Source organism: Gopherus flavomarginatus, chromosome 4 (genome assembly GCF_025201925.1).
Source record: "Gopherus flavomarginatus isolate rGopFla2 chromosome 4, rGopFla2.mat.asm, whole genome shotgun sequence".
In the NCBI taxonomy this organism is placed as follows: Eukaryota; Metazoa; Chordata; order Testudines; family Testudinidae; genus Gopherus; species Gopherus flavomarginatus.
Window position 1 is genome coordinate 96,860,111 of NC_066620.1, and position 27,669 is coordinate 96,887,779.

Genomic DNA, 27,669 nt, shown 5'->3' on the forward strand with positions numbered 1-27,669 from the left:
CATCTTGTACGGTTCCTAGATAGAGGAGGTAAGAGAAAAGAGCAGAAATAAAAGAGAAGAGGAGCTTTAACAGACCCCCAAAATTAAAAAAATATAAATTATATTTGTTTTCCTAGCACCTTTCAGAAAAAGATCTCAAAGCACTTCATAAACATTCATCTTCAGAATGCCCATGAGAAGCAGATAGGAATCCATCTAGATGGGCACTTGTATATTTTATAAAATGTTAGTGATTTTTTTTAAAGTGGGTAAACAAAGTCAAACAGGTTGAAACCCCAATTCAGCAAAGCCTTAGTATGTTAGAAGCCCAACTGGAAAGAGAACCTTTGAATCCTGAAACCTGTCACAGCAGTTCTCACTACTTAAAATACGTATGCTACCAATCACACCGGTATTATTTTGAAAATCTTTGTGAGCATTAAAAGCTTTTGCCGCCAAGTTTCATGTAGAACGCACATTAGCAAGTCAAAAATAAGCAAATCCCATCAAGAGCAGAGTATATAACCTTTACATTCTATGTATGTTTTTCTTAATCAAGATCTCCACATTGATACGAATGTTTAAAAATAATTAGTGCCTCATTTACACTAGATTACTACAAAACCTAAATTTCTGTGTAAAGAAGCAATTTTAAAATTGTGGTCACACTACAAAAGAAAGATTACTTAAATAACATTGTATATGCATCATATAAAGAGCAGTTAATAAACAACTAAATTGAAATAAAAATTAAAGTTAGTGTTTACTTCTATTTAAAATTGAATTTATAAATATTAAAGCAATAAATTCTCAAAATGTGTTGTCTTGTTTTTAGAAAATGAATCACAGAATTCAGATGTGGTTCTAAGACAAACAACAGAAATAGAACGCAGAGGAACAGGATTTTAAACTCAAAAGAATTAGTAAGTAGGATCCAACGGCAAGAAAATCTAAGGAAAAAGGAAGTTCAGGAGCGCTGGCAGTTTCTCAAAGACAATATTTAAGGTACAACAGCAAACTATCCCAATATGAAGGAAAGATAGGAAAAATAGCAAGAGGCCAAAATGGCTCCATCAGGAGCTCTTTAATGACTTGAAAATCAAAAAGAAATCCTACAAAAAGTGGAAACAAGGACAAATTGCTATGGAGGGCTATAAAAAGAACAGCAGGAGACATAAAAGGGTAAGAAGAGGTTCTATAAATACATTAGGAATAAGAGAAAGACAAAGGAAAGTATAAGTCCACTATCTGGCAGGGAACAGGAGCTAATAATTAAAGGCAATTAATTAAGGCTGAGGTGTTTAATGCCTATTTTGCTTGAGTCCTCACTAAAAAAGTTAATTGTGACCAGATGCTTAACCCAGTTCATATTAACATGGGAAAGGAAACAAGCCAAAACAGAGAAAACAGGTTAAAGAATTTTTAATTAAATTAGATATATTCAAGGCAGCAGAATCTGACAAAATTCATCCTAGGGTACTTAAGTGAACTACTTGATGCAATCTCAGCACCTTTTAGCCATTATCTTCAAGAACTAAAGGAGTACAGGTGAAATCCCAGAGAACTGGAGAAAGGAGAACCTATCTTTAAAAAGGGAAATAAAGAGGATCTGAGGAATTAAAGATCAGTCAGTCTCACTGATACCTGGAAAGCTCCAGGAACAAAATTATTAAACAATCAATTTGTAAGCACCTAGAGCAATAGTGGGCAACCTGTGGCCCATCAGGGTAATCTGCTAGCGGGCCACAAGACCATGTTTACATTGACTGTCTGCAGACACAGCCACCAGCAGCTCCCAGCGGCTGCAGCTCACCGTTCGCTGCAGGAAGCAGCATGGGCCACAGGGACATGCTGGAACAGCGAACTGTGGCCACTGGGAGCTGCAGGCGGCCGTGCCTGCAGACGGTCAATGTAAACACTGTCTCGTGGCCTGCCAGCGGATTACCTGATGGGCTGCAGGTTGCCCACCACTGACCTAGAGGATAATAAGCAATAGCCAACATGGATTTGTCAAGAATAAATCAGGCCAAACCAACCTAGGTTCCTTCTTTGGCCTGGTTATTGACCTAGTGTATGGGGAGCAGCAGTAGATGGGATTCATCTTGATTTCAGTAAAGCTTTTGACGCAGTCCTTTATGACATTCTCATAAGCAAATAAGAGAAATATAGTCTAGATGAACTTACTATAAACCAGGTGCACAAAAAGTCATCAGCTTAATCTGCAGCAAGGGAGATTGAAGTTAGATATTAGGAAAAAAATTCTAACTAAGGAAATACAATTGGTTAATATAATTAAGTTCTGGAACAGGTTTCCAAGGGAGCTTGTGGAATCCTCCTCATTGGAGGTTTTTAAAAACAGGCTGGACAAACACCTATCAGATAGGTTTAGGTATACTTCGTCTTGCCTCAGCACAAGAGGATGGACTAGATGACCCTTCAAAGTCCCTTCCAACCCTACATTTCTCTGATTCTATCATAAGACCCCCATTTGGTATCGGGCAGGAATTGAAGTAGTTTGGTTGCCCATAAATTTCTAAACAAAGTGTGCAGCATACGTTAACTATGTCTGTTAAAACATCTCAATATGAAGAATTTGACTTTTGTATCTCAGGGATTACATTAGTTATTGTGGAATCTGAGTGTGGATAGTTTGGTATAAAAACTGTTAGCAGTTTGCAAGACTACAGAAGATGTGACATAATATGCTGGGATTCTTATTTTTATAAAATATCAGTCTAGTGACTGTAAAAGCAGCAAAGAGTCCTGTGGCACCTTATAGACTAACAGACGTTTTGGAGCATGAGCTTTTGTGAGTGAATACCCACTTTGTCAGATGAATGTAGTGGAAAATTTCCAGGGGCAGGTATATATATGCAGGCAAGCTAGAGATAATGAGGTAGTTCAATCAGGGAGGATGAGGCCCTGTTCTAGCAGTTGAGGTGTGAAAACCAAGGGAGGAGAAACTAGTTTTGAAACTTCCATACAAACAGACTTCACTAAAATAAGACAGGAGAACTACATTAATCACTTCACCTCTCTACAAAGGAAAAAGGACGGTAAGCTGTCTAAACTCCTACCTACCTCATGGGGCCACAACCGTGGTACCCCCAACCCACCCAGCAATATCGTCAATCTATCCAACTATATACTCAGCCCAGAAGAAAAGTCTGTCCTATCTCGGGGACAATCTTTCTGCCCTGCCACTCCCACCAATATGAGACAGTTCTGCGGCGATCTGGAAGCCTACTTCCGCCATCTCCGACTCAAAGAATACTTTCAGGACAACACTGAACAGCGCACTGATACACAGGTACCCTCCCACCAACAGCACAAGAAGAAGAACTCCACATGGACTCTTCCTGAGGGTCGAAATGACAGTCTGGACCTATACATTGAATGCTTCCGCCGATGTGCACAGGCAGAAATTGTGGAAAAACAACATCGCTTGCCTCATAACCTAAGTCGTGCAAAACGCAATCCCATCCACAGCCTCAGAAACCACCCAGCCATTATCAAAGAGGCTGATAAAGGAGGTGCTGTTGTCATCATGAACAGGTCTGACTACCAAAAGGAGGCTGCCAGACAACTCTCCAACATCGAATTCTACAGGCCACTTCCCTCAGATCCCACTGCGGAATACACTAAGAAACTGCAACATCTACTCAGGACACTCCCTACACTAACACCAGAACAAATCAACATACCCTCAGAGCCCCGACCAGGGTTATTCTATCTACTACCCAAGATCCACAAACCTGGAAATCCTGGATGCCCCATCATCTCGGGCATTGGCACTCTCACTGAAAGACTGTCTGGATATGTGGACTCTACTCAGACCCTATGCTATCAGCACTCCCAGCTATCTCCGTGACACCACTGATTTCCTGAGGAAACTACAATGCATTGGTGACCTTCCAGAAAACACCATCCTAGCCACCATGGATGTAGAGGCTCTCTACACGAACATCCCACACACAGATGGAATACAAGCTGTCAGAACAGTATCCCTGATGATGCTACAGCACAACTGGCTGCTGAGCTCCGTGCCTTTATCCTCACACACAACTATTTCAAATTTGATGACAATATATATCTCCAGATCAGTGGCACAGCTATGGGCACCCGCATTGCCCCACAGTATGCCAATATTTTTATGGCTGACCTGGAACAACGCTTCCTCAGCTCTCGTCCACTCACGCCCCTTCTCTACATTGATAACATCTTCATCATCTGAACCCATGGGAAGGAGTCTCTGGAAAAATTCCACCACGATTTCAACAGCTTCCACCCCACCATCAGCCTCAGCCTGGACCAACCTACACGGGAGATCCACTTCCTGGACACCATGGTGCAAATAAGTGATGGTCACATTACCACCACCCTATACCGAAAACCTACTGACCGCTATGCCTACCTTCATGCCTCCAGCTTCCATCCCGGGCATATCACATGATCCATTGTCTACAGCCAAGCACTGAAGTACAACCGCATCTGCTCTAACCCCTCAGACAGAGACCAACACCTACAAAATCTCCACCAAGCATTCTCAAAACTACAATACCCGCATGAGGAAATAAGGAAACAGATCAACAGAGCCAGACGTGTACCCAGAAGCCTCCTACTGCAAGACAAACCCAAGAAAGAAACCAACAGGACTCCACTGGCCATCACATACAGTCCCCAGCTAAAACCTCTCCAACGCATCATCAGGGACCTACAACCCATCCTGGACAATGATCCCACACTTTCACAGGCCTTGGGTGGCAGGCCACTCCTTGCACACAGGCAACCTGCCAACCTGAAACACATTCTCACCAGTAACTGCACACCGCACCATAATAACTCTAGCTCAGGAACCAATCCATGCAACAAACCTCGATGCCAACTCTGCCCACATATCTACACCAGCAACACCATCACAGGACCTAACCAGATCAGCCACAACATCACCGGTTCATTCACCTGCACGTCCACCAATGTAATATATGCCATCATATGCCAGCAATGCCCCTCTGCTATGTACATCAGCCAAACTGGATAGTCACTACGGAAAAGGATAAACTGACACAAATCAGATATTAGGAATGGCAATATACAAAAACCTGTAGGAGAACACTTCAACCTCCCTGGCCACACTATAGCAGACTTTAAGGTGGCCATCCTGCAGCAAAAAAACTTCAGAACCAGACTTCAAAGAGAAACTGCTGAGCTTCAGTTCATCTGCAAATTTGACACCATCAGCTCAGGATTAAACAAAGACTGTGAATGGCTTGCCAATTACAGAACCAGTTTCTCCTCCCTTGGTTTTCACACCTCAACTGCTAGAACAGGGCTACATCCTCCCTGACTGAACTACCTCATTATCTCTAGCTTGCCTGCATATACATATACATACATACACACACACACACACACACACACACATATATATATATACACACACACACACACACACACACACACCTACCTGCCCCTGGAAATTTCCACTACATGCATCTGAAGAAGTGGGTATTCACCCATGAAAGCTCATGCTCCAAAACGTCTGTTAGTCTATAAGGTGCCACAGGACTCTTAGCTGCTTTTACAGATCCAGACTAACACGGCTACCCCTCTGATACAGTCTAGTGACTATCAGTATTAAGGAAAACACATAGAATGCTAGAAGGTTATAAGCAAAAAGCCAGTCTATCTTTGCAGTCTTGGATTCTACTACTATCCCAAAAAGTATACTGCTAACTTTTAGGGTTGGATCCTCAAGTGACAAACTGGCATTGCTCTACTGTAGTCAATAAAACTACAACTTATACAAGGGATGTCTACACTACCAGTTTTCTTCAAAATTTCTTATTGTTGAAGCTCCACCAGTGGTAACAATGTGGATAAGCCATGAGCGTTTTATTCACTGTGTCCTCCAGACCAGCTCTAAGCAGGGCAAGATGAAATGGAGGTTAAAATGCCCCCCCCCCCCACTGGCTCTCCCACTGCTGCTATTACTGATGGAGCTATGACACTAGGAAATTTGAAGAAGAATGCTAGTGTGAACAGTTAGAATGAATATAGCATAGAAAAAAAGATCTCAAGAATCTATTTCACAAACAAATGACAACACTAAGAAATTCCTGCACCCAGACACATATGGCCTTTTCCATTACCAACCTGAGAAAAACAAGTGACAGGTCTGGTCTAACTACAGAGTTAGATAGGTTGACATAAGCTGCCTCGATCAAACTACAGAAGTATCTAAACTTAAATTTCACTCCCCATCAACGTAACTGCCCAGCTACACTGTCAGAACTCCACCTCCATGAGCAGAGTAGAGCCAATGTCAATGTAGTAGGTCAACGCAATGTCAGTGTAGACACTGCATTGCTTATGTTGACTGTTACTGACTTTCAGTAGCCTTCCCACAATGCCCCACACTGACAGCACAATTGATACAAGTGCTCCAGGTGAGGACGTGCACAGCCAACACAAGGAGCAAGATGTAGACATGCACAAGCTACGTAATTACTGTGGCATCTGTATGCCAATGTAAAGCTGACTTAATATCCTAGTGTAGACAAGCCCACAAAAACAGGTGAGAGCAAGGGAAAGAATTCAAGAGGGAAGACAGAAAGGCCCCTCCCCTTCTCCTAACATCCCCTAGAGAACAGTACCCAAGGAGTTCTAAAGAGAGCAATTCCGTGTTTGGGGAACTGCTGGTTGAAATGTTAGCTAATAAAAATTCCATAGCAGTTGTAGCAGCTGAAATGAGAGAGGACAGACAGCTCGAGGAAGAAAGCACTGAAGATGAACTCCAGCATCAAGCTGCCTATGTTACTCTCCCAGAGCTAACCCATGAGATGCAGTGTGGAGGATAGAAGTGTGGCTGGATGGAAATGATAAAGTTTAAAACACACTTTTTCAAAATTTGACTGAACAATGCATCACATTTATACACTTAAGATTTACACCGCTGCATACACAGTGGCTATTCACCGGTCATATTTTTTAGGGAGTGTATGGGAAAGGAGATCTATGGCTTCTACAGCAGTTTATCAACAAGATCATACACCAGAATGGTTGCATCTGTTCAAGACATACAAACAATATTTGCATAAAAACAAGTTGCAAATCTAATTAAACTGAAATCTTTCAAGATGGATTTACATTTTAGGGTGATCTGAGTAACAAATAAAAGTGATTTTTTAAAAAATGTGATGAATTTTTACTTAATGTCACTATAATGTTAGGTATTTTCTTTAAAAACTATTTTCCAGTAAGACTATCAAAATTATATGCTCCTTCAAAATAGGTTTTAAATACTTTCACCAGTTATTAATTTTTAAAGTGCTGATGTATTATTTACTCAGATATACTGTTCCACCACTACTCCTGCAATAGAAATCACAATATTTATATGCTATTATGTGAATAATATTTTCTTCCATCTGTAATTGATGGATTCATGTGTAACTCATGCTACTCTAATAACTTTACAGTCGTGTCTAAGTTTGTCATTTGGCAAGCAGCTGACAGGCCTTCCCTCTTTATGATTCATCTTTGATTCTGCTGATTGGTTCACCATCACCCACTGGTGAATTATAATCAACACAAAATGTTGTTAAATAGTTAAATACCAATAGGTATATTAAGAGTTCTAATAATACTGACAAAAAGTCAGAGAACAGATTTGAGTCATTCTACCCTGCTAGTAGAACACGCTTTGGGGGGAACAGGGGAGAGGTTGTGGGTTCTGATGAGAGAATACTCTTTTCCAGAGTGTGTTGCGTCTAAATGTTGTAGACAGAGATTTTTTTATATAATATACATAGAACCCAATATATAATGTTATTCTAACCATTGTTTCAGAAATTTAGTAAGAACCCCTTAAATGCACGGGGCATTCAAACAATTTAACCTGCACTGATGCAGATTCTAAAATGGCTGCTGAAACACACATTTCAAGCAGCCTTGATAGAGTATGAGGCAGCGCTAAGGCCCTAGCCGATGCCACTGGCATCTTGCCGATTAAAATTAGATTCTATTATCAAGACACTAGATCTATATTTGGACTGTTTTTTAAATAAAGGAAATTACTTGACAGCTTTTCAAAATGATAAATACGGCCTTATCTATACTGACTAAGTTATAAAAACAGCAAATTATTTTTCTTCACTTTCCTTTGGAAAAACTCTACAAGTTTAATCTTCAGCTCTGATGTAGCAGACTGCCTAAAGAAGGACTTTATTTTAAATGCTCTGCAGTGACACTTTTAAAGTTAATATTTGTCCAAGAAATAAAACTGTATTTGTGATTACAAGCTAGTCTCCAGCCACTTCAAGGAAGCCTCTTGATGATTTTGAGAGGAACACCTCCATATACCAACCTGCAGGACTGAAAGGAAAGGAGATGAAATTCCATTCCTCCATAAAACTGAACTTCTAGCAAACATTAATTAGAGAGAGAGGTCTTGATATAAGCTCATTTGTTGAGATACCAGAATTTTAAGTGTGGTAGAGGGTACCATTATATATAAAAAGCTGATAGCAATGTATTTGATGATAATCCCTATAAACAGATACAAGGATAGCTGTTATCTAGTTGTAAGAAATTGTTAAATTATTTGGAAGGGCAATAGAGAAGACTGGAGACTTCTGTAACCATAATGCAACCAATCTCAGTTTACCTTTGCTTCTAGTATACAGCAGGTAGAGTACTTGAACCTAATCTACAATTAATTTTCTTGTAATGAATATCAGGTACAAACTAGCAATTTCCAAAAGCCAACTTCAACACACATTTTGCCATTTATAATTGGAAGTGTTTAGCCAGAGGGCTTGATTAGGAAGATACCCGTGAATTTGAGTGGATTAAAAAAATTGATTGAAAAAAAATTTAATGGGTTTTATTTAAATTAAATATTTTATTTAAAAAATAAACCTTTTAAAACTAATTTTTAAATTAGGACAATCTATATTAAGACCTAGTTTATAATCAATTAAAAACAATTCAATATTACTTTTTAATCAGTACATGTTTCCTGCCAAATTTTAAATACAGTTCACCCACTGAATTAGTGGAAGTCCCTGGCTAAGTACCTAGAGACAGTGTTTGCTGAAGTGCTAAACTAGCCTTTGACAGCAGCAAGCTCCTTCTGCAGGTGCACAGAGACTATTTTCTTCATTTCAATCTACTGAACTAGTTCATTTCAAAGACTAGTTCATTCAAAATTGAGAAATCAATTGGGAGTTGAAAAAGCAGGAAGGCTTGTCTTCCTCTCGAAGCTATGAATAAAAATGAGGTGTGAGAGGAGGAGATCTGGCTAATTCTGAAGGACACAGTGAACAGAAACAATCAGTTCAATTCATGAACTACAGAAAATATGTCATTTATTTAATAAATCAGTTACTCTTATATGAAAACGCATGTTTTGATACTCTACAGGTTAGCAATAGGCACACTCCAAGCCTGGAGCCCACCAAGCTTCAACCTGGAATATACAGCCACTAGTCCCCTGCACACTCTCAGCATTCACAGATTTGCTCCTTCCAGAGAAACAGTATACCCGAGCTCACCAGGTCTACCATAGATCACCGCTCTGCTTAACATATAGAATTTAGGTATGTTTATAGTGAAATCTAGTCTCTGTTTATTTAAAAAGGAACAGAGATTCAAGTAAAAGCATAGCAAACAAAGGTAACGTAAAATAAAATCTAACATGCTTTCTAGAGTTTAGACTTAATTAACAAGATACTATCCTGTCTAACCAAGTACTACTCATGCAAATCCCTGAAGCATTTTACAGCGACTTTGGCGGTGAACCTTTTTTCATGAGACAAACATGCTGTCTGTGTCTTCGCAGTGAAAGAGCCAGTGTGTTGCTTGTCATCCCAAGATATACAAAAACAATCCTTTGTCTTCATTCATAAACAGGGATGGACACACACACACACACCCCTCCCCATTGTTTGTTTCATCCTGTAGATTTCCTTTCTTCCAGATTTCGCAATCTCTTATTTTGCCCACGGCTCATGCAAATAGGCATACACTGTGAGGAAAATGATACGCAAAATGACAAGACAGAGATAGGCATCTGTTATCTTGGAAATATTCCTTTCAGGTAGGGAGTATGTCACCTCCTGGAGATCTGCCCTACTGCCTAGACCTTAAGAACACAATTTTCAGTATAGATAATTATCCTTCCATATGTCACAATGACTATGATGACCGGTGGGCTATGGGCTCTCAGTAGAGTCCTCACACGACACCCTTCAGAGAAGTATGATGCATCTCTCTGATCCAGGCAATTCCTATAAAGCCCTATGCGCTCCTTTGTCAACTGGCACCAAGGGATCCTTGGATCATACCCTCCAGTTGTACACTCTCTGCCTTAATCATTTGGAAAAAAAAGAATAAGTAGTTGTGCAAAATTTGTATTAAATAAATTGAAGACAAAGAAGTGAGAGAAAACTTCAAAAAGGTCACACATACAGATCTAGGACTATATTGAATGGAACTAAATACTGTGCACTAGTCCTAGTAGTTGCTTAATAGATAAAAACTAAATAAATACAAATTTTATTTTAATTTTTTTTAAACTATTCAATATCAAGTCATCCAACTTACACTAGTCAAGTAACAAAGCCTCATTTCAGATAGTGTACTCAAATGTTGTTACTTTATTATATCACTACTTGGCAAAAGCCAACAGGTTTAAACTAGTATTTCATTTTACTTTGAAGGCCTGCTTTTGTAGCCATAGCAATTGAGAATTCAGTAGGTCTTGTACATGCTAACAAAAGCTAATAGAAAATATTAGCAATTTTTAACCACTGCATCTGGAAGAGCCTACTGCTATACCTGTGCGACCCTTTACTTAAATTTTAGGACAAAGCAACTTACTCAGTTTAAGGACAGCAGAAAGAACAGATTTGCCTTTTCAAGCGAAAATATCAGAAGGCAGGTGGAACTAAGCTAGTAGACCAATTTCAAAGGTAAATGCTACTTTTCACCCCTTGCAGCCAGTCGTTCTCAAAATATTTCAGGGGTGGCTGGACTTCTTAAAACATCAACTGCTACTTAAGTTAAATACTGAACTCTTTTTCACATAAAGGATTAATTTTTTTTGAAATGACATTTAAAATTTAAGGTAACATATCAGAATAGCAGTCTGTTCATTTCTGAGCAACTGGGACACATTTTCAGAGGTTGAGGGACTGGCATCAAGCCTCAGCACACCTGAACCAAACACTTATGATGTAAGAATAATATGTCCAAAGACGAGCAACATCAATGATTAAAGGTCTAGAAAACATGAACTCTAAGGGGAGTATTGAAAAAATTGGATTTGTTTAGTCTGGAGACTGAAAGGGGAGATGATAACCTTTTCCAAGTACATAAAAGGTTGTTACAAAGAGAAGGGAGAAAAATTGTTCTCTTAACCTCCGAGGATAAAACAAGCAGCAATGGGCTTAAATTGCAGCAAGGGAAGTTTAGGCTGGACATTAGAGAAAGCTTCCTGTCAGGCTAGTTAAGCACTGGAATAAATTGCCTAGGGAGGTTCTGGAATCTCCATCACTGGAGATTTTAAACTCTAGAGATGGTCTAAATCAGGGGTGGGCAAACTTTTTGGCCTGAGGGCCACATCTAGGAATAGAAATTGTATAGTGGGCCATGAATGCTCACAAAGTTGGGGTTAGGGTGTGGGAGGGGGTGAGGGCTCTGGTTGGGGGTGCAGGCTCTGGGGTGTGGACTGGGGATAAGGAATTTGGGGTGTAGGAGGGTGCTCTGGGATGGGACCGAACGGTTTAGAGGATCAGGGCTGGGGCAGGGATTGGGACATGGAGAGAGGCTCGAGGTGAAGGCTCTAAGCAGCACTTACTTCAAGTGGCTCCCGGAACCAGTGGCATGTTCCTTCTCCGGCTCCTATGCAGAGGCACAGCTAGGCGGCCCTACACACTGCCCCATCTACAGGTACTGCCCCTGCAGCTCCCATTGGAGTGCTGGAGGTGGCCATTGGAGCATGTAGGAGCCAGAGCGGGGCCATGACGCAGCTTCCGGGAGCTGCGTGGAGCAGCCCCCCAACCCTGCACCCGTGGCTGGAGCGCCGGAACGGAGCAAGCCCCAGACCCCACTCTCCAACGGAAGCTTGCAGCCCGGCTTAAAACAGCTCACGGGCTGTAGTTTGCCCATACCTGCTCTAGGCAGCAGAAAATTCTCAGAATACCTGTAAGTAACAAATCTACTGAGTAAGAGGTGCCATTTTTACTTAGTCACTTTCAAAGCAGAAGAGCTCTATAACTGCACACACTATGTTTTGGCCACAGATTTTAATCAAAAGAGAGGCTAGTGGGTGCTTGCTTTGATCATTTTAGTCCCTACTCCCCCTTGTACCACTGCCCTTTCCACAGAAGCAGCTGTCTTGCTTCTGACTCTCCCTAGAGGGCCTCATACAAGTCTCACTTCTTAACAACAGCGTTGCCCCTTTCTGGCCCAGTACTGAGTTTTTCCTACATGGGAAACCCCTAGTACAAGGCTGCTCACTGTGATCACAAGGCCTGGAGAGGTGGACCCTGGCACTTCCCTCCTTTTGAGCAGCTGCACTGCAGTACAACGGAACCACAGAGCTTTAATTTTGGGGAACTCCATGGCCTATGTTATACAGAAGCTCAGATTAGATGATCACAATGGTCCCTTCTGGCCTACAAATTAATAAACCTGCCAGACAAAGGAAAGCACTTAAACTTACACAATAATGACTTTTTGGATCAGGAGCAGATTTACCATGAAACAAACCGTGCAGCGGCACAAGGCCCCCCAACGACGGGTGAGGGGGCAAAATGCAAGACAAATATCTGACAATCTTTCCGTGAGTAGCACCGGCAGCACAGCAGGGCTCAGGCAGGCAGGCTGTCTGCATGCCATAGCCAGTGGCCCCACGGCACTCCCGGAAGTGGACAGCTGCTGGCACATCTCTGCATGCTCCCTGCCCGCTCTGCCTCCTTCCCTATGCACCGCTTTGTTCCCAGAAGTGGCCAGCATGTCCCTGCAGCTCCTGGTGGCATGGGGGGTGTCTCTGCGCACTGCCCCCGCCCCAAGTGCAGGTTCCACAGCTCCCATTGGCCAGGAACTGCGGCCAATGGGAGCTGCAGGGGCAGTGCCCGCGGGCAGCAGCTCACAGAGGTCCCTCCCCCCCCGCCACCTAGGATCTGCTGCTGGGGGAGGGGGTGCTGGTCGCTGTGGGAGCCTTGCCACCCAACATAAGCACTGTTCCCCTCCTGAACCCCAACTCCCTGCCCCAGCCCAAAGCCTGCACCCCACACCCAAACTTCCTCCCAGAGCCTTAACCCCACCTCCCATACCCCAACCCCCTGCCCCAATATAGAGCTTGCACCCAGCACCCAAACTTCCTTCCAAAGCCCACCCCCCACCCTCCCATCCTGCACCCCAACCCCCTGCCCTAATCAAAGTACCTCACTTTATTTTCATTTACTTCCCATTACTTATAATATAGGAGGAGGGTGAAGAAAAAAAAAAGAAAAAGGGGGGGGAAGATAAGAGAGAATGTTCTTTTTCTTGGCTGGATCCCAAGAGGGGCTCCCCCGAAGATGAAGCTGAGCACAGGGCCCCACTAACTCTAATTCTGCCACTGCTTCGGATGCAATTCCTGTATGGAAACTTCAACTCTTTCTATACGGAGTTTCATTCTTGTGGCTTATAAATCATTTAAACCCCCCCACATCATAGGCAAGCCATAACTATCCATTACTTTTGGCTGGACTTCAAAATGGGGAGAGGACTCTGGTGTTAATGCCTGCTTCCTACATTGGGGAGATTTGTTATTTACAAAGCCCAAACACAGGCAGACTGCTTTTGGAACTAGTGAGGCAAGAAGATGGGCAAGTCTAACTTGGGCTCTAATATAGAGTAAGCATATATTTAGTGTGTTAAAAACATCTGTTTATTTTTCTCCAGTAGCACGTTAGCTTTATTTGTTGAGGTACTGTATACACATTGTATTTTCAATTCATCATGCTTATGTTGGCAGGGTTTAATACCTGAAGACAGCAAAACATGAGCCAAAATTTCTGCCACTTACAAAATGAAAAATATTTTTTTAAAATGATGAAGCTTAGTGCCTCAATAGTCCAAAGCAATCTTACCATCCATGTTTTGGAATATAAAGATAAAACTGCTCATTTTACAAGTAACTGTGAAGCATTAAATATTCACAGCCAGTCAAATAATTTGATTAAACAGTTCTAGTTCTCTAAATTTAATGGCATTTCATATTGTGGAAAGCTGTTCAAAGAAACCAGTTAGTTCCATTGCTTTACAACATTGTAACCTATTAGGTCACCTGTTTATGAGGTGCTAATTCCAATAGTACTAGAAGCTGGAATAGCTTATAAAAATAAGGCACGAAGGAACCAGCATATTTAACAATACAGTTCTCACAGTATTAGTTATAAAGGGATGGAAGACATCACCTCTGAAATATGTCAATTAAAATCAGTTATACAACTTCCTGTCACAACAAAATTGTTTCTGGTCAAATAAACAAAAGAAATCTATCCATGCATATCTTTTAATTTTAAATAAGATTTTCAAAAGACAACTAAATTAGATGTTTTAATAGACTGGCAGACAATTCACAGACAGAAATCTATTGAACAACTCATAGGATATACTACAATTTGCCTTACTACAAGACCATTTTTTTTTTTAAAGTCATGTAATTGGTAAAGTAAAAACAAAGGCACAAGTTAAAAGTCCTTCTATTTTTTTTTCCAGAAATCAGTACATGGAGAGACTAGAAATGGATTCTATCTGGTTACAAACATTTAATAATGTTAAAAATCAAGTTTTCAAACAAGATGAAATCTACATAGGTAAGGGCTTGTCTACATCAGAAAGTTGCAGCGCTGGTGAGGGAGTTACAGCGCTGCAACTTTGAAGGTGTACACATCTGCAGGGCACCACCAGCGCTGCAACTCCCTGTTTGCAGCGCTGGCCGTACTCCCGTTTTGTCTCGGGTGTAGAGGATCCAGCGCTGGTGATCCAGCGCTGGTAATCCAATGTAGACACTTACCAGCGCTTTTCTTGACCTCCGTGGAAGGAGGAAGCCTCTGGTAATCAAGCTGGTCTCCTTTCCCGGTTTGCTCTCTCGTTCCCGGAGCCCAGAGCAAGCAGGTCTCCTTCCCTGCGGTTTGCTGGGTGGCTCCGGGAACGAGAGAGCAAACCGCGGCGAAGCGGGTCTCCTTTCCCGGTTTGCTCTCGCGTTCCCGGAGCCACCCAGCAAACCGCAGGGAAGGAGTCCTGCTTGCTCTGGGCTCCGGGAACGCGAGAGCAAACCGGGAAAGGAGACCCGCTTCGCCGCGGTTTGCTCTCTCGTTCCCGGAGCCACCCAGCAAACCGCAGGGAAGGAGTCCTGCTTGCTCTGGGCTCCGGGAACGAGAGAGCAAACCGGGAAAGGAGACCCGCTTCGCCGCGGTTTGCTCTCTCGTTCCCGGAGCCACCCAGCAAACCGCAGGGAAGGAGACCTGCTTGCTCGGGGCTCCGGGAACGAGAGAGCAAACCGGGAAAGGAGACCCGCTTCGCCGCGGTTTGCTCTCTCGTTCCCGGAGCCACCCAGCAAACCGCAGGGAAGGAGACCTGCTTGCTCGGGGCTCCGGGAACGAGAGAGCAAACCGCGGCGAAGCGGGTCTCCTTTCCCGGTTTGCTCTCTCGTTCCCAGAGCCCAGAGCAAGCAGGTCTCCTTCCCTGCGGTTTGCTGGGTGGCTCCGGGAACGCGAGAGCAAACCGGGAAAGGAGACCCGCTTCGCCGCGGTTTGCTCTCTCGTTCCCGGAGCCACCCAGCAAACCGCAGGGAAGGAGTCCTGCTTGCTCTGGGCTCCGGGAACGAGAGAGCAAACCGGGAAAGGAGACCAGCTTCGCCGCGGTTTGCTCTCTCGTTCCCGGAGCCACCCAGCAAACCGCAGGGAAGGAGACCTGCTTGCTCGGGGCTCCGGGAACGAGAGAGCAAACCGCGGCGAAGCGGGTCTCCTTTCCCGGTTTGCTCTCTCGTTCCCAGAGCCCAGAGCAAGCAGGTCTCCTTCCCTGCGGTTTGCTGGGTGGCTCCGGGAACGAGAGAGCAAACCGCGGCGAAGCTGGTCTCCTTTCCCGGTTTGCTCTCGCGTTCCCGGAACCCCCCTTGAAGCCGCCCAACAGCGCTGCAGTGTGGCCACATCTAACACCACTTGCAGCGCTGGTTGCTGTAAGTGTGGCCACTCTGCAGCGCTGGCCCTATACAGCTGTACTAATACAGCTGTAACAACCAGCGCTGCAAAACTTTAGATGTAGACATGGCCTAAGACTGCTCTTCCTCTTTCACTATTGTAAACATGAGATTTTTTTTTTTTAAATAATGACATGCTCTGGGGTAATGATGTTCTGATGACTCAGTCTCTAGGTGGTTAAAATAACCTAGAAATACTGAGTCATATAGGCAGCAGCATGTGAGCAAATCATCATACAGGACCCAATCTTTTCTTCCATGTACGTCAACTGGAGTGTTGCTAATGACTTCAATGACATCAACATCAGGTCCAGTAAAAAACAAAAGCAACAACGAAAACAAACTCGTGTAGGCAATTGCTAAAATGTGAGGGAAGCCATGTATCATTTGACTGCAGGAAGTTTATGAAGATTATAAAGAAAGACAGCTAGAAATAAATTAAGAAACCAGTGGGTTACGCACTTCAGTCATGACACCAAACTGACTTATTTTTATATGGCACTGTTTAAGTCCACATTTGTTTTTCTCATTGTATGGGTGGAATGTGGTTTTTTTAGGGTAAATTTGCATTACCAAGCATTCTTACCCAATAAATCTTGTTCCTGCTTGACATTTTTATAGCTATTAACATCTTGGCATTTCTTTTGGCCTAATCCTGCAAATCCTTACTCGCATTAGTAAACCCACTGATTTCGACTGACTACTTATTGAATAAGGGTGCACAGGAGCAAGACATTTGTTTGTAAATACAGCTTACAGCATTGCGTTCTCATTTCTTGTATTAAGTGTTGCTTCACTGAACTCCCAAAGGGTGGAGAGTGCAGAAAGAAGCAGGAAATGGTTTATATAACTCTCTTCCAACTATCAGAGGGGCAGCCGTGTTAATCTGGATCTGTAAAAGCAGCAAAGAGTACTTTCTAGACTACCTTATAGACTAACAGACGTATTGGAGCATGAGCTTTTGTGGGTGAATACCCACTTCGTCGGATGCATGTCTCTTCCAACTAACAATGCTATTAAGACAATTAATATTTTGTTAAATACTCCTCCATGAAAAATCAATGTCAATAGCTAAGATGGTCTTTAAAAGGTTTAATTTTTTCTGAACAGAGTAGACAGTTCTAGAGCACTTCATTTAGTTCATTTGTTGAGAGATGCTTTTCAGTTTTGGTTTGAATTAATCTCAGCAAATCCAAAGGGGAGTTCACTTCTGCACACAAGACAGCAAAGAGAACTAGTTCTACTTTGGTTTGTCACTAAGGATGCAGCTGAGAGCACTTCAAAAAACTTAACCTTTTCAGCAAACATAGCAGTGAAAAGACAAACTGAAAGGAAATTAAGGAATTAGAATTTTTAAAAAATAAGGGTGCAGATAGGGAGGATAAAGCTTTACTTCTAATTTTTGGAGACCCTCTCTATCCTCCTTAAAAATGGATTTAATTTTGTTTGCAAATATTAAAAATATGCCAGTTAACACTTTTTTTAAGAGCCAAAAGGTATTATGTACCCTAAAAAGTTTCTTCCTAAGACACATCTTAATATATGAAAAAATGCCCAATCCTGCAAACAGATCCATACAGGTGGAGCCTTAGCCCACAGAGTCCCACTGACTAAAATGGGATTCCACGCTGGGGTAAAGGTCTGCCTGTACCGATCTCCCTGAGGAATTGGGCCCCAAACTGGCAACTAAGGATCTGCTCCTGCAAAAGCTTATTAACAGATGTCTTTGTTGATCCAAGTAGTGCCACTGACGCATTGACTCCAATGGGACTAACAGAATCAGCCAGGCTGACCTTAAATTTCAAGTTAAAATCCAGATCTTACATTAGAAGAACACAAGTACAGTGTACTTGACATATTGGATCCTCTTATTGTAGTTTTTATTTTTCCTGCTGTAAGAGTGACTTAGCAAATTCCAAATTAGACCTCCCAAGGAAAGGAATCATCTGTTAAATAATATCCATCTCTAAAATATGTTGAGCCTGAGACCACATTCTTTAGCAGTCAGCATGCAGCATCTTGGTGTTTCCAGCACCCCACAACTGAATGAAGCTCAAAATGTGACAAATGACATAATACAAGTGAAATTACAACATTGCAAATAATGAAAAAAAGGGTTTTGTCAATCACCTCCAAGAAATCAAATCAGCAAATGCAGAAAGAGTCTAAAGTGTCTTTTCTGAAAAGGGTATCATAGAAGCAAACCTAGTATTTTTTTCTTTTATAGAAATAAGCTTTACATATATTCATTTAGCCTCCCTGAACATCTGTGAATTAAGGAAGTGCTCTCCCTTCATTTATATATAGGAGAACTGAGGAACAGAGAAGTTAACACCAATATTTTCTAAAATGTCCACTAATTTTGGATGCCTCAGACTTTAATTACCCGGTCTGATACACCTGGGGGCCTGTTTTTCAGAGGTGCTAAGTAACCGCAAGTTCCATTTAAGTCGATGAAAGGTGCTGGCCCTCAACGAAAATCAGGATCTACTGATCTCAAGTTAAGCACCCAAAAACTGGGGAACCCAAAAATTAGTGAACAATTCTGAAAATGTTGGCCTATATGACTTGCCCAAAGTCAGAAAGAAAATTCACAGCTGAGTCAGGAATACCCTAGTCCTCTATCAGTATTGCATCCCAACACTGGACCAGACCTCCTCTCTACAAACATGTCACTCAGTTTGGAAGTATGCTTAAAAAGTCCCAGCCACAAAATGCAGACTTTTTTTACTCTCCTCCTGTATTTCCTATTATTTCAATAGGAAGTTGGCAATTGCTTGAGTGGGCTCAGAGAAGAGCCACAAAAATAATAAATGGATTGGAAAACAAGTCTTATCAAGAAATACTGTATTGAGCTCCTTGAGTCTATTTCACTCAAAGACAATGTCAAGGGATAATTTGATCACAGTCTAAGTACCCATGGGGTAAAGAAATTTGATAATATAGGGCTCCTCGATCTAGCAGACTAAGATATAACATGATCTAATGGTTGGAAGTTAAAACTAGACAATTCAAACTCAAATTTTTTAAGAGTGAGGGTACTTATCCATTGAAATAACTTCAAGGGTTGTGGTCGATTTTCCATTGCTGAAAATCTTTAAATCAGTATTGGATGTTTTTTGAAAAGATATGCTCTAACTCAAACAAGAATTAATTCACAGAAGTCCTGTTATGCAGGAGGTCAAACTAGCTGATCACAATGGTCCCTTCTGGCCTTTGAATCTATGAATACAGTGGTTAAACTGTTATTAAACTATGAGAAATAAATATCCAAGGTCAACAACTCTAGTCTAGGATTATGTTCTACAGTTTTTTGCATGTGCATTTCCAACGTTTGGCATGTTTCTCATAGGAGTCCGCTATTTGAGAAAGGCTGGGATTAACAATAAATACAATCCTTTTTCATTGCTATGGTAAATTATTTTTGGCTAACTTTCTGAACACTGCATACTGAAGTTCAAACAAACAGTCTTCTTGAATCAACTATTAAAAAGAAAAATATAACAGGTCAATCGCTTCTACAAAGATCACAGTTGACAATTAAACAAGTTTACCAAATTTAACCCTAAATAGCTGTATCTCAGAGGTAGGTGATGCATGCCATACAACAAACTTAACAGAAGATAAATTTGGCACTACTCTAATAGAAACTTAACTTACCAGTATATATCAAAACAAAAAAACAAGTCTTTAATTTGCAAATCATGAAGGATAAAATCAGAAAATATGCAACAAAAATTTTTTCCCAGAAATAAAGAATGAAAAATAAATTGCTGCTCTTCTGCCCACAATATAATTTTAGTCAAATCAGGGATAGCATAATCTGTCTTCAGTTTCTGAACAAGTTATAAACTGGGGAGCTATTTAAAGAAAAACAAACAGTGCTCAGGTCTCCACATTTATACAATTAAATTGCTCTTCTTTTCAGGCACAGAATCAAACAGTGGTCCTTCATATCCTCCTTTCAATACAGCACAGGTCCTATTCCACATTGAAATAGGCACCATTTGAACATGTTATCGCAATTGCAGAAGTACATATATGCCAAAAGTAATGCAGTTTTCCTTTTAACTACCACAAGTAATAGAAGTGTTCTGTGATTGTCCTTGCGTGCGCACACACACACTTGCATAGAGTGTTATCACAAATTAATTCAAATTAACAATATTAAAACCCAGCCCAATCTAACAACATTCTAAACCAGAGATGGACAACCTGTGGCTCCGGAGCCACATGCGGCTCTTCAGAAATTAATATGCAGCACCGACTCCAGGGCTGGAGTTACAGGCGCCAACTTTCCAATGTGGGGGTGCTCACTGCTCAACACCTGGCTCTGCCACAGGCCCTGCCCCATTCCACCTCCTCCCTCTCTCCCCCAGAGCCTCATGCATGCCACGAAACAGCTGATCAGGAGATGCAAGGAGGGAGAGGGAGGTGCTGATCAGCCAGGCTTCCAGTGTGCAGAAAGCACTGGGAGCAGGGTTGGGGAGCTGAATGCAGGGGGACTGCTGACATATTACTGTGGCTCTTTGGCAATGTACACTGGTAAATTCTGGCTCCTTCTCAGGCTCAGGATGGCCACCCCTCTGATATACCAAAAATTGGAATTTATATGTAACAATAAATTTTCAAAAGCAGCTATTTATACAATACTATTAATACACTAAATTGGATATCTATAAGATACAGAATTTGTCAACTATTAAGATATCCAGAATCATATACGATCACTATTCTATATGGACAGGGTCTACTAGTAACAAAACGGAACTTTCTAAGCTGCAGAACTAGTTTATGAAACCAATTGTGTCCGAAAAGCATTGTTTCCAATATTTGTGACATGTCATAAGTACAACACATATTTTCTTTAAAAGGTACTTTGGACTTTAAAAAGTTAATAAAATAAAAAACTACTAGTCGGACAACTCACCTTTTAATTAAAGCAGCATAATCTTTCATATTCAGCTAAGTTAGCAAATAAATACCATAGATAACTTACACTGGTTTCAGATATGCAAAGTCTAATTAATACATTAGTTTTCTAATAATGTTCAGAAACAGCAAAATAATTTAGTCTCATACTTTTTAGAAACCGTATACACTACTACAAATCAAAATCAGACCATAGAACACCCAGCACTGCTAATTCATATGCTACAAAATCACATGGCAGCAGGAAAACTGTATTTTATATGATCTACAAAAAACAGAACATTATTCAGAAGATTACATAAAACAAATATGCATCCGTTCTTTGAAGAGCAACTGTGGAATACATCAACAAAGAGTCCTGTGGCACCTTAAAGACTAACAGATGTATTGGAGCATAAGCTTTCGCATGCGTCTGACGAAGTGGGCATTCACCCACAAAAGCTTATGCTCCAATGCATCTGTTAATCTTTAAGGTGCCACGGGACTCTTTGTTGCTTTTTACAGATCCAGACTAACACAGCTACCCCTCCGATACCGCGGAATACATGTGGCCTATCTATTAGTGGTACTCTTGTTTTATAAAGTGGAACACACACACGCACCACTAGAAGAGAATAAATGAATTTATCCCACTGCAATCAAACTGACTGGAAAAGACACCTTCTATATTTGGCCATTATCAGGTGTATAAACCTACTATCCTATACACAAAAAACAAGCAATACTTCTAAGCAAATATACATAACCACAGCTGAGGTAGAGTTCCACTGAGCAACTAAGTCTTGTGTGTGATCTTTTTGTAATGCAGGTCATTGTATCAAATATTAAGGCTATGTCTATACTTACAGTACTGCAGCTGCACCACTGCAGTGCTTCCTGTCTAAACCAAGGCTTAGGTCATCTTAACTATGTCTCTCTCAGGATCTGGTCACCCCTGAGTAGCACAGCTTGGTTGACCTAAGTCTCAGGTGTAGGCCAGACCTAAGAACATAGTCATTTTCCTTCCTGCTTGAATGCTGATTACTGTATAGAAAAATACAGGACAAAACACAAAGTTGAATGACATTCAGATCTCTAGAGTTTGGTTCCCTAAAGACTTTTTCAAGGGCACTGAGCAGTCACAACTGCCACTAAAGTCAACAGGAGCTCAGCAACTCTGAAAAGCAAAGGCCCAGGTTTGTCTGCTTGCACAGCTGTGAAATTAAATTGACAATCTAAGGTACTTCAGCTCCTAAACATTTATTTCTTTGTTTTACAAAACCTAATATGAACAGAAATGTATCCATGCCATTGTTTTGAAATTTAAATGAAAAATTTGCTTTGATTTAAAAACACTCCCCATAATGTTCCCAACTAAACCATGCCACTATTGGCCATATCAGGACTCAGGAGAACCAAAGCGAAAGAAGACACACAAGTGAAACTGACCAATCTATCACCCCTGTTCAGGCAGCGTAAAATGCCCATGCCCACATTATAAATAGCGATACACATTGTAATTCTTCCAGCTATTATTAGTAACCCAGGTTAGGAAGCTGCGGTCGTGGGTATCCGGCGGCGGCAGTGGGGGGGAGGGGTGTTAAACGAGGTGCTGTCGGGTTTTGTAACTCGGGGTGTCTCTTCTGATCTGCGGGTTACAAATCACCCGGGCACTGGGCCCCTGGCCTGACGTGGGCAGCTGAGACGATACCGCAGCATGTGGGGGCAAGTGAAACAACACAAAGAGCGGGTGGAAAAAACTTTTCCCTGGAAAACTTTGTGACGCCGGAAACTCTTTTCCCCTCCCGCCAGGCCCAGGAGCCTGGCCCGTGGGTGGGTCTAGGGCCCAAGCGAGGCACAATCACCCGGACCGGCGGTGACTCCTGGAGCTCCCGGGCCTGGCGGTTACACGGGGAGGGCGGCAGAGCCCAGCCCCGAGATGCCGCGGGGGCTCAACCCCGCAACGCCCCGGGGGCTGCTCTCCGCCCCGGCCCCTTTCTCCCGGGCCTGGCCCGGGGGCAGAGAAACACCAGCCCCGCCCCCAACCGCGGGTCTCCTGGAATCACCCCGAGAGGGGGGCGCCCGACCCCGCTCCCCTCCCCGCGGCTCCGGGCAGGAAGCCCGCTGGGGGGGGTCGGCCCGCCGGCCCCGCGGCAGCCCCTTACCTTGGTGGCCATGGCGCTGCTGGCGCGGAGCTCCCGCCGCGCGTCTCGCCTGCCCCGCGACGGCCCCGGCTCCGCTGCTACTGGGCCGCGGCGGCTGCTCCGATCCGCCCAGTCACAAGTCCCGCCACCGCCACCGCCACCGCCCCCTCCGGCTGCCGAGGCGGTTCAGCTGCTCAGCAGAAACCCGCCGCGCTGGGCTGGCGGGAGCTAATGTAGCACCCGGGCAGCGGCGAGGCTGTGTCCCGGCCCCTCCCCACTCCCGCTCGTCCCTTCCCTTCCCTTCCCTTCCTGCTCCTCTCCTCTCCTCTCCTCCTCCTTTCGTCCCTTCTCCCTGCGCCGGTCCGCTCCCCGCTTCGTCCTCTCCCCGCCACGCTGTTGTTTGCACTGTTTTAGCCCCTTGTTTCTTTGTGAAGCTAGATTATCGGAAACAGAAAGCCGGTGAGCCGCATTCTGATCACTTACGTAGGTGTAAATTCGGAGTTACTCCGGATTTACACCGGCACAACTGATGACAGCATCTGGCCCTGAATGTTCAGACTTACTTCAGCTCTTCTCACACGTTTGGTGGAAGACGTGGTCCTTTGAGTGATTAACATTCTTAGGCAGTTTGTACAATCTCTCTAGTCATTAAAATTTCGCTGCTTTTGGGGGGGTCGGGGAAGGGGTCATTATCTTCCTCATTCAAATTCTTTTTGTTTCAGCCCTTAATATACTGGAGAGATCTCCACTGGTAGAGTTCACTTGACACCGCTGGTATATTTACCTTCCTACCAAAAATATACCACTAATGCAAAAGTGAATGCATTTTTAATCAACCATTCCCACTGCCAAATATTTCTTTAAAATGCAAATAAAATCACATTTTACTGTCTGGGTTTTTTGGCGGTGAGGAAGGTTTCTTTTTCTATGAAAGTCAATATCTTCCATTCAGTCTTGGAACAGTAATTTCAGAAAACTGGGCTACAAGGAAATGAATCTACTATCACATCAAGTTTCCTACTACTGTCTTTTGATGTGTAATTCATTTGAGATCTGTGTGTCATCTGGGCCTCAGCAAGCTGATAGTATTACAGTTTCACATAAAAGACCAATCAGGCCCATTGTACTAGATATTATATGATTATTATTTATTATTTATTTGTACTACCTTAGTGCCCAGAGGTACATCCACATAGCCCATAGCAGCGAGCCTTCCAGCCCAGGTCCACAGACTTGGGGTTGCAGCAAGCCCATTAAAAATAGCTGTGTAGATGTTGGGGCTGCAGTTCTGGCTCTGAAGCCTAGGGAGGGAGGTGAGCTTCAGAACCCAAGCCACAGTGTCTACACAGCTATTTTGAGGGTGGTAGCATGAGCCATAGGGTGACCAGATGTCCCAATTTTATAGGGACAGTCCCAATTTTGGGGTCTTTTTTTCATATGGGATCCTATTACCTCCCACCCCCTGTCCTGATTTTCACACTTGTTGTCTGGTCATCCTAGTGAGCCCAAGTCTGTTGACTCAGGTTGGGAGGCTCCCTGCCACAGGCTGTGTAGATATACCCCCAGTATATCAGTCATGGACTAGGATCCCATTGTGCTAGGTGCTGTACAAAAAAAGAACAAAAAGACTGTAAGCTCTTTGGGGCAGGGACTAAGACCTGGTCTACACATAAAATTTAGGTCGACCTAGCTACATTGCTTGGATGCGGAAAATTCAAGCCCCTGAGAGACATAGGGTATGGCTACACTTGCAGCCGCACAGCGATGCCGCGGGAGCGCTTTGAAGTGCAAGTGTGGTTGCAGCGCCAGTGCTGGGAGAGAGCTCTCTCAGTGCTGCAGGTACTCCACCTCCCCGTGGGGATTCGCTTGCAGTGCTGGGATCCGCGCTCCCAGCGCTGGGCCACTGTTTACACTGGCGCTTTGCAGCGCTGTAACTTGCTGTGCTAAGGGGTGTGTTTTTTCACACCCCTGAGCGAGAAAGTTGCAGCGCTGTAAAGCGCCAGTGTAGCCAAGACTATAGTTAAGCAGACATAAGCCCTTGTACAGATACATCTAGGTCAAGAGAAGAATTCTTCTGTCAACCTAGCTACTGTCTCTCAGAGCAATGGATTTACTGCAGCGATGGAAAATCCCCGTCCATTGCTATAGCAAGTGTCTACTCTATGGCGCTACAGTGGTGTAGCTGCAATTGTGCCACTATAGCATTTTTTGTGTAAATGTACTCTACATATAAGACAAGAGACCACAGATAGATACACACAGAAGCAGGTGGACAAGAAAACAAAGAGACAATACTGATCAACATCATGGCTTGTGGTCTCACCATACAGACTTATAGTAAAAGACAATTCTTATCCCAATCAATTTACAGTCTTAGGTAAAAGGGGAAAACAAATGGAGGGGGACAGAATACAGTGGCTGTAATACAAACATATTTTGCATAGACTATGTGCATAGTTTGCAAATATAGCTGTCTGAGGGTATAATTTCTTTGGGTTTTGATCCGTAGCACCTTCAATCCCAGTTTTTTAAAAAGTAGTGTAATTGTACAAATTGTCAATGAGTCAAACATTATTATTCCTAAAATTCATGTCTAATATTGTGAAGCAACACAATGCCTTACATGCATATTCCCATATCTGAAGTGCTTACAAGCTTCTTTTACTATTGGTAACTCTTTCCACTGAACCAGGCAACTGTAACAAAACAGAAAAACAGCATACCCACAAGTCTTGTAACTCGAAAATGAAGTTGCAACTTTCCCCACCTTTTATGTAGAACAAGTGAAATAGCTGGGGAGTTTTCTAGCTATCATCTTGAACAGGAGCAATAAAGAATATATGTGGCTGCTGCAGAGCTGAAAAGCTACTGTTTAGCAGCAACCACAACATTTTTTACTGTAACAAAGGTCAGAACTGGTTAATTTGAAAAATATTCAAACTCCATTTTGATTCAGTTTTTAAATTATTTTTACAACCCAAACAGATGTGTGTTTATGCTAGATGTTTCATTCTTTACACCATGTCTTGAGAGTGAACCTCTCATACACACATCTTTCCTCCTAACACTTCAGTCTTTCTCCACTTTGTTCTCAACATCTTGCCTTCTGAAAACTACCAGGAAGAGCTTCATACTATAGGACTGATGGCCACTTGAACAACATTTGTCTATCTTAGGGTACGTCTACACTACGGGATAATTCCGATGTTACATAAACCGGTTTTATAAAACAGATCGTATAAAGTTGAGTGCACGCGGCCACACTAAGCACATTAATTCGGCGGTGTGCATCCATGGTCCAAGGCTAGCATCTATTTCTGGAGCATTGCATTCCATAGCTATCCCATAGTTCCCGCAGTCTCCCCCACCCCTTGGAATTCTGGGTTGACAGCCCAGTGGCTGATGGGGCAAAAATCATTGTCACGGGTAGTTCTGGGTAAATGTCGTCAGTCATTCCTTCCTCCGGGAAAGCAACAGCAGACAATCATTTCGCGCCCTTTTTCCCTGGATTGCCCTGGCAGACGCCATAGCACGGCAACCATGGAGCCCATTCAGCTTTTTTTTACTGTCACCGTATGTGTACTGGATGCCGCTGACAGAGGCGATACTGCAACGCTACACACCAACATTCATTTGCCTTTGCATGACAGCAGAGATGGTTATCAGTTGTTCTGTACCGTCTGCTGCACCACTGTAAATTGGCAATGAGATGACGGTTGTCTGTCATTCTGTACCATCTGCTACTGTCATGGGTGCCCCTGGCTGAGGTCGTCTAGGGGTGCAAAAACAAAAATGGGAGTGATCCCCGGGTCATTCCCTCCTTTATGGTATCTAAAAATAGAGTAAGTCCTGCCTAGAATATGGGGCAAGTGTACTAGAGAACCAGTGTATCAGAAAACCAGAGAGCACAGCTGCTCCGTGTCAGATCCCGCAGAAATGATGAGCTGCATGCCATTCTAGCGGGTGTCCCTGCAGCAACCCCACCTGTTGCTTCCCTCCTCCCCCAACCTTCCTGGGCTACTGTGGCAGTGTCCCCCCCATTTGTGTCATGAAGTTATAAAGAATGCAGGAATAAGAAACAGTGACTTGTTAGTGAGATAAAATGAGGGGGAGGCAGCCTCCCCATGCTATGACAGTCCAGGCAGGACATTAAGCGGTGCGGGGGAGAGGAGCCCAGCATGCCGCTGCTATGATAGTCCAGGCAGGACAGAATCTTTTCTTTACACAGGAAAGGAAGGAGGCTGATGGAGCTCAGCCCCCAGTGGCTATGATGAAGACAATTACCAGCCGTTCTGTCCCATCTACTGGGAATGACCAGGAATCATTCCTATTTTTACCCAGGTGCCCCTGAGGCCAGCCAGGGGTATTCAGCAGTTA

At 43.0% G+C, this 27,669-nt stretch overlaps 1 protein-coding gene across 1 annotated transcript in view; it reads right to left on the reverse strand.

Moving 5' to 3' along the window:
* Positions 1 to 23,429, reverse strand: part of SNX9 (sorting nexin 9) — a 103,407-nt gene extending 79,978 nt beyond the window's left edge. The window contains exon 1 of the mRNA XM_050949662.1: positions 23,314 to 23,429. Within this exon, the coding sequence (XP_050805619.1) occupies positions 23,314 to 23,325 (12 nt within the window). The 5' untranslated portion in view covers positions 23,326 to 23,429. The remainder of the gene's footprint in view (positions 1 to 23,313) is intronic.
* Between the last annotated feature and the right edge of the window lie 4,240 nt (positions 23,430 to 27,669).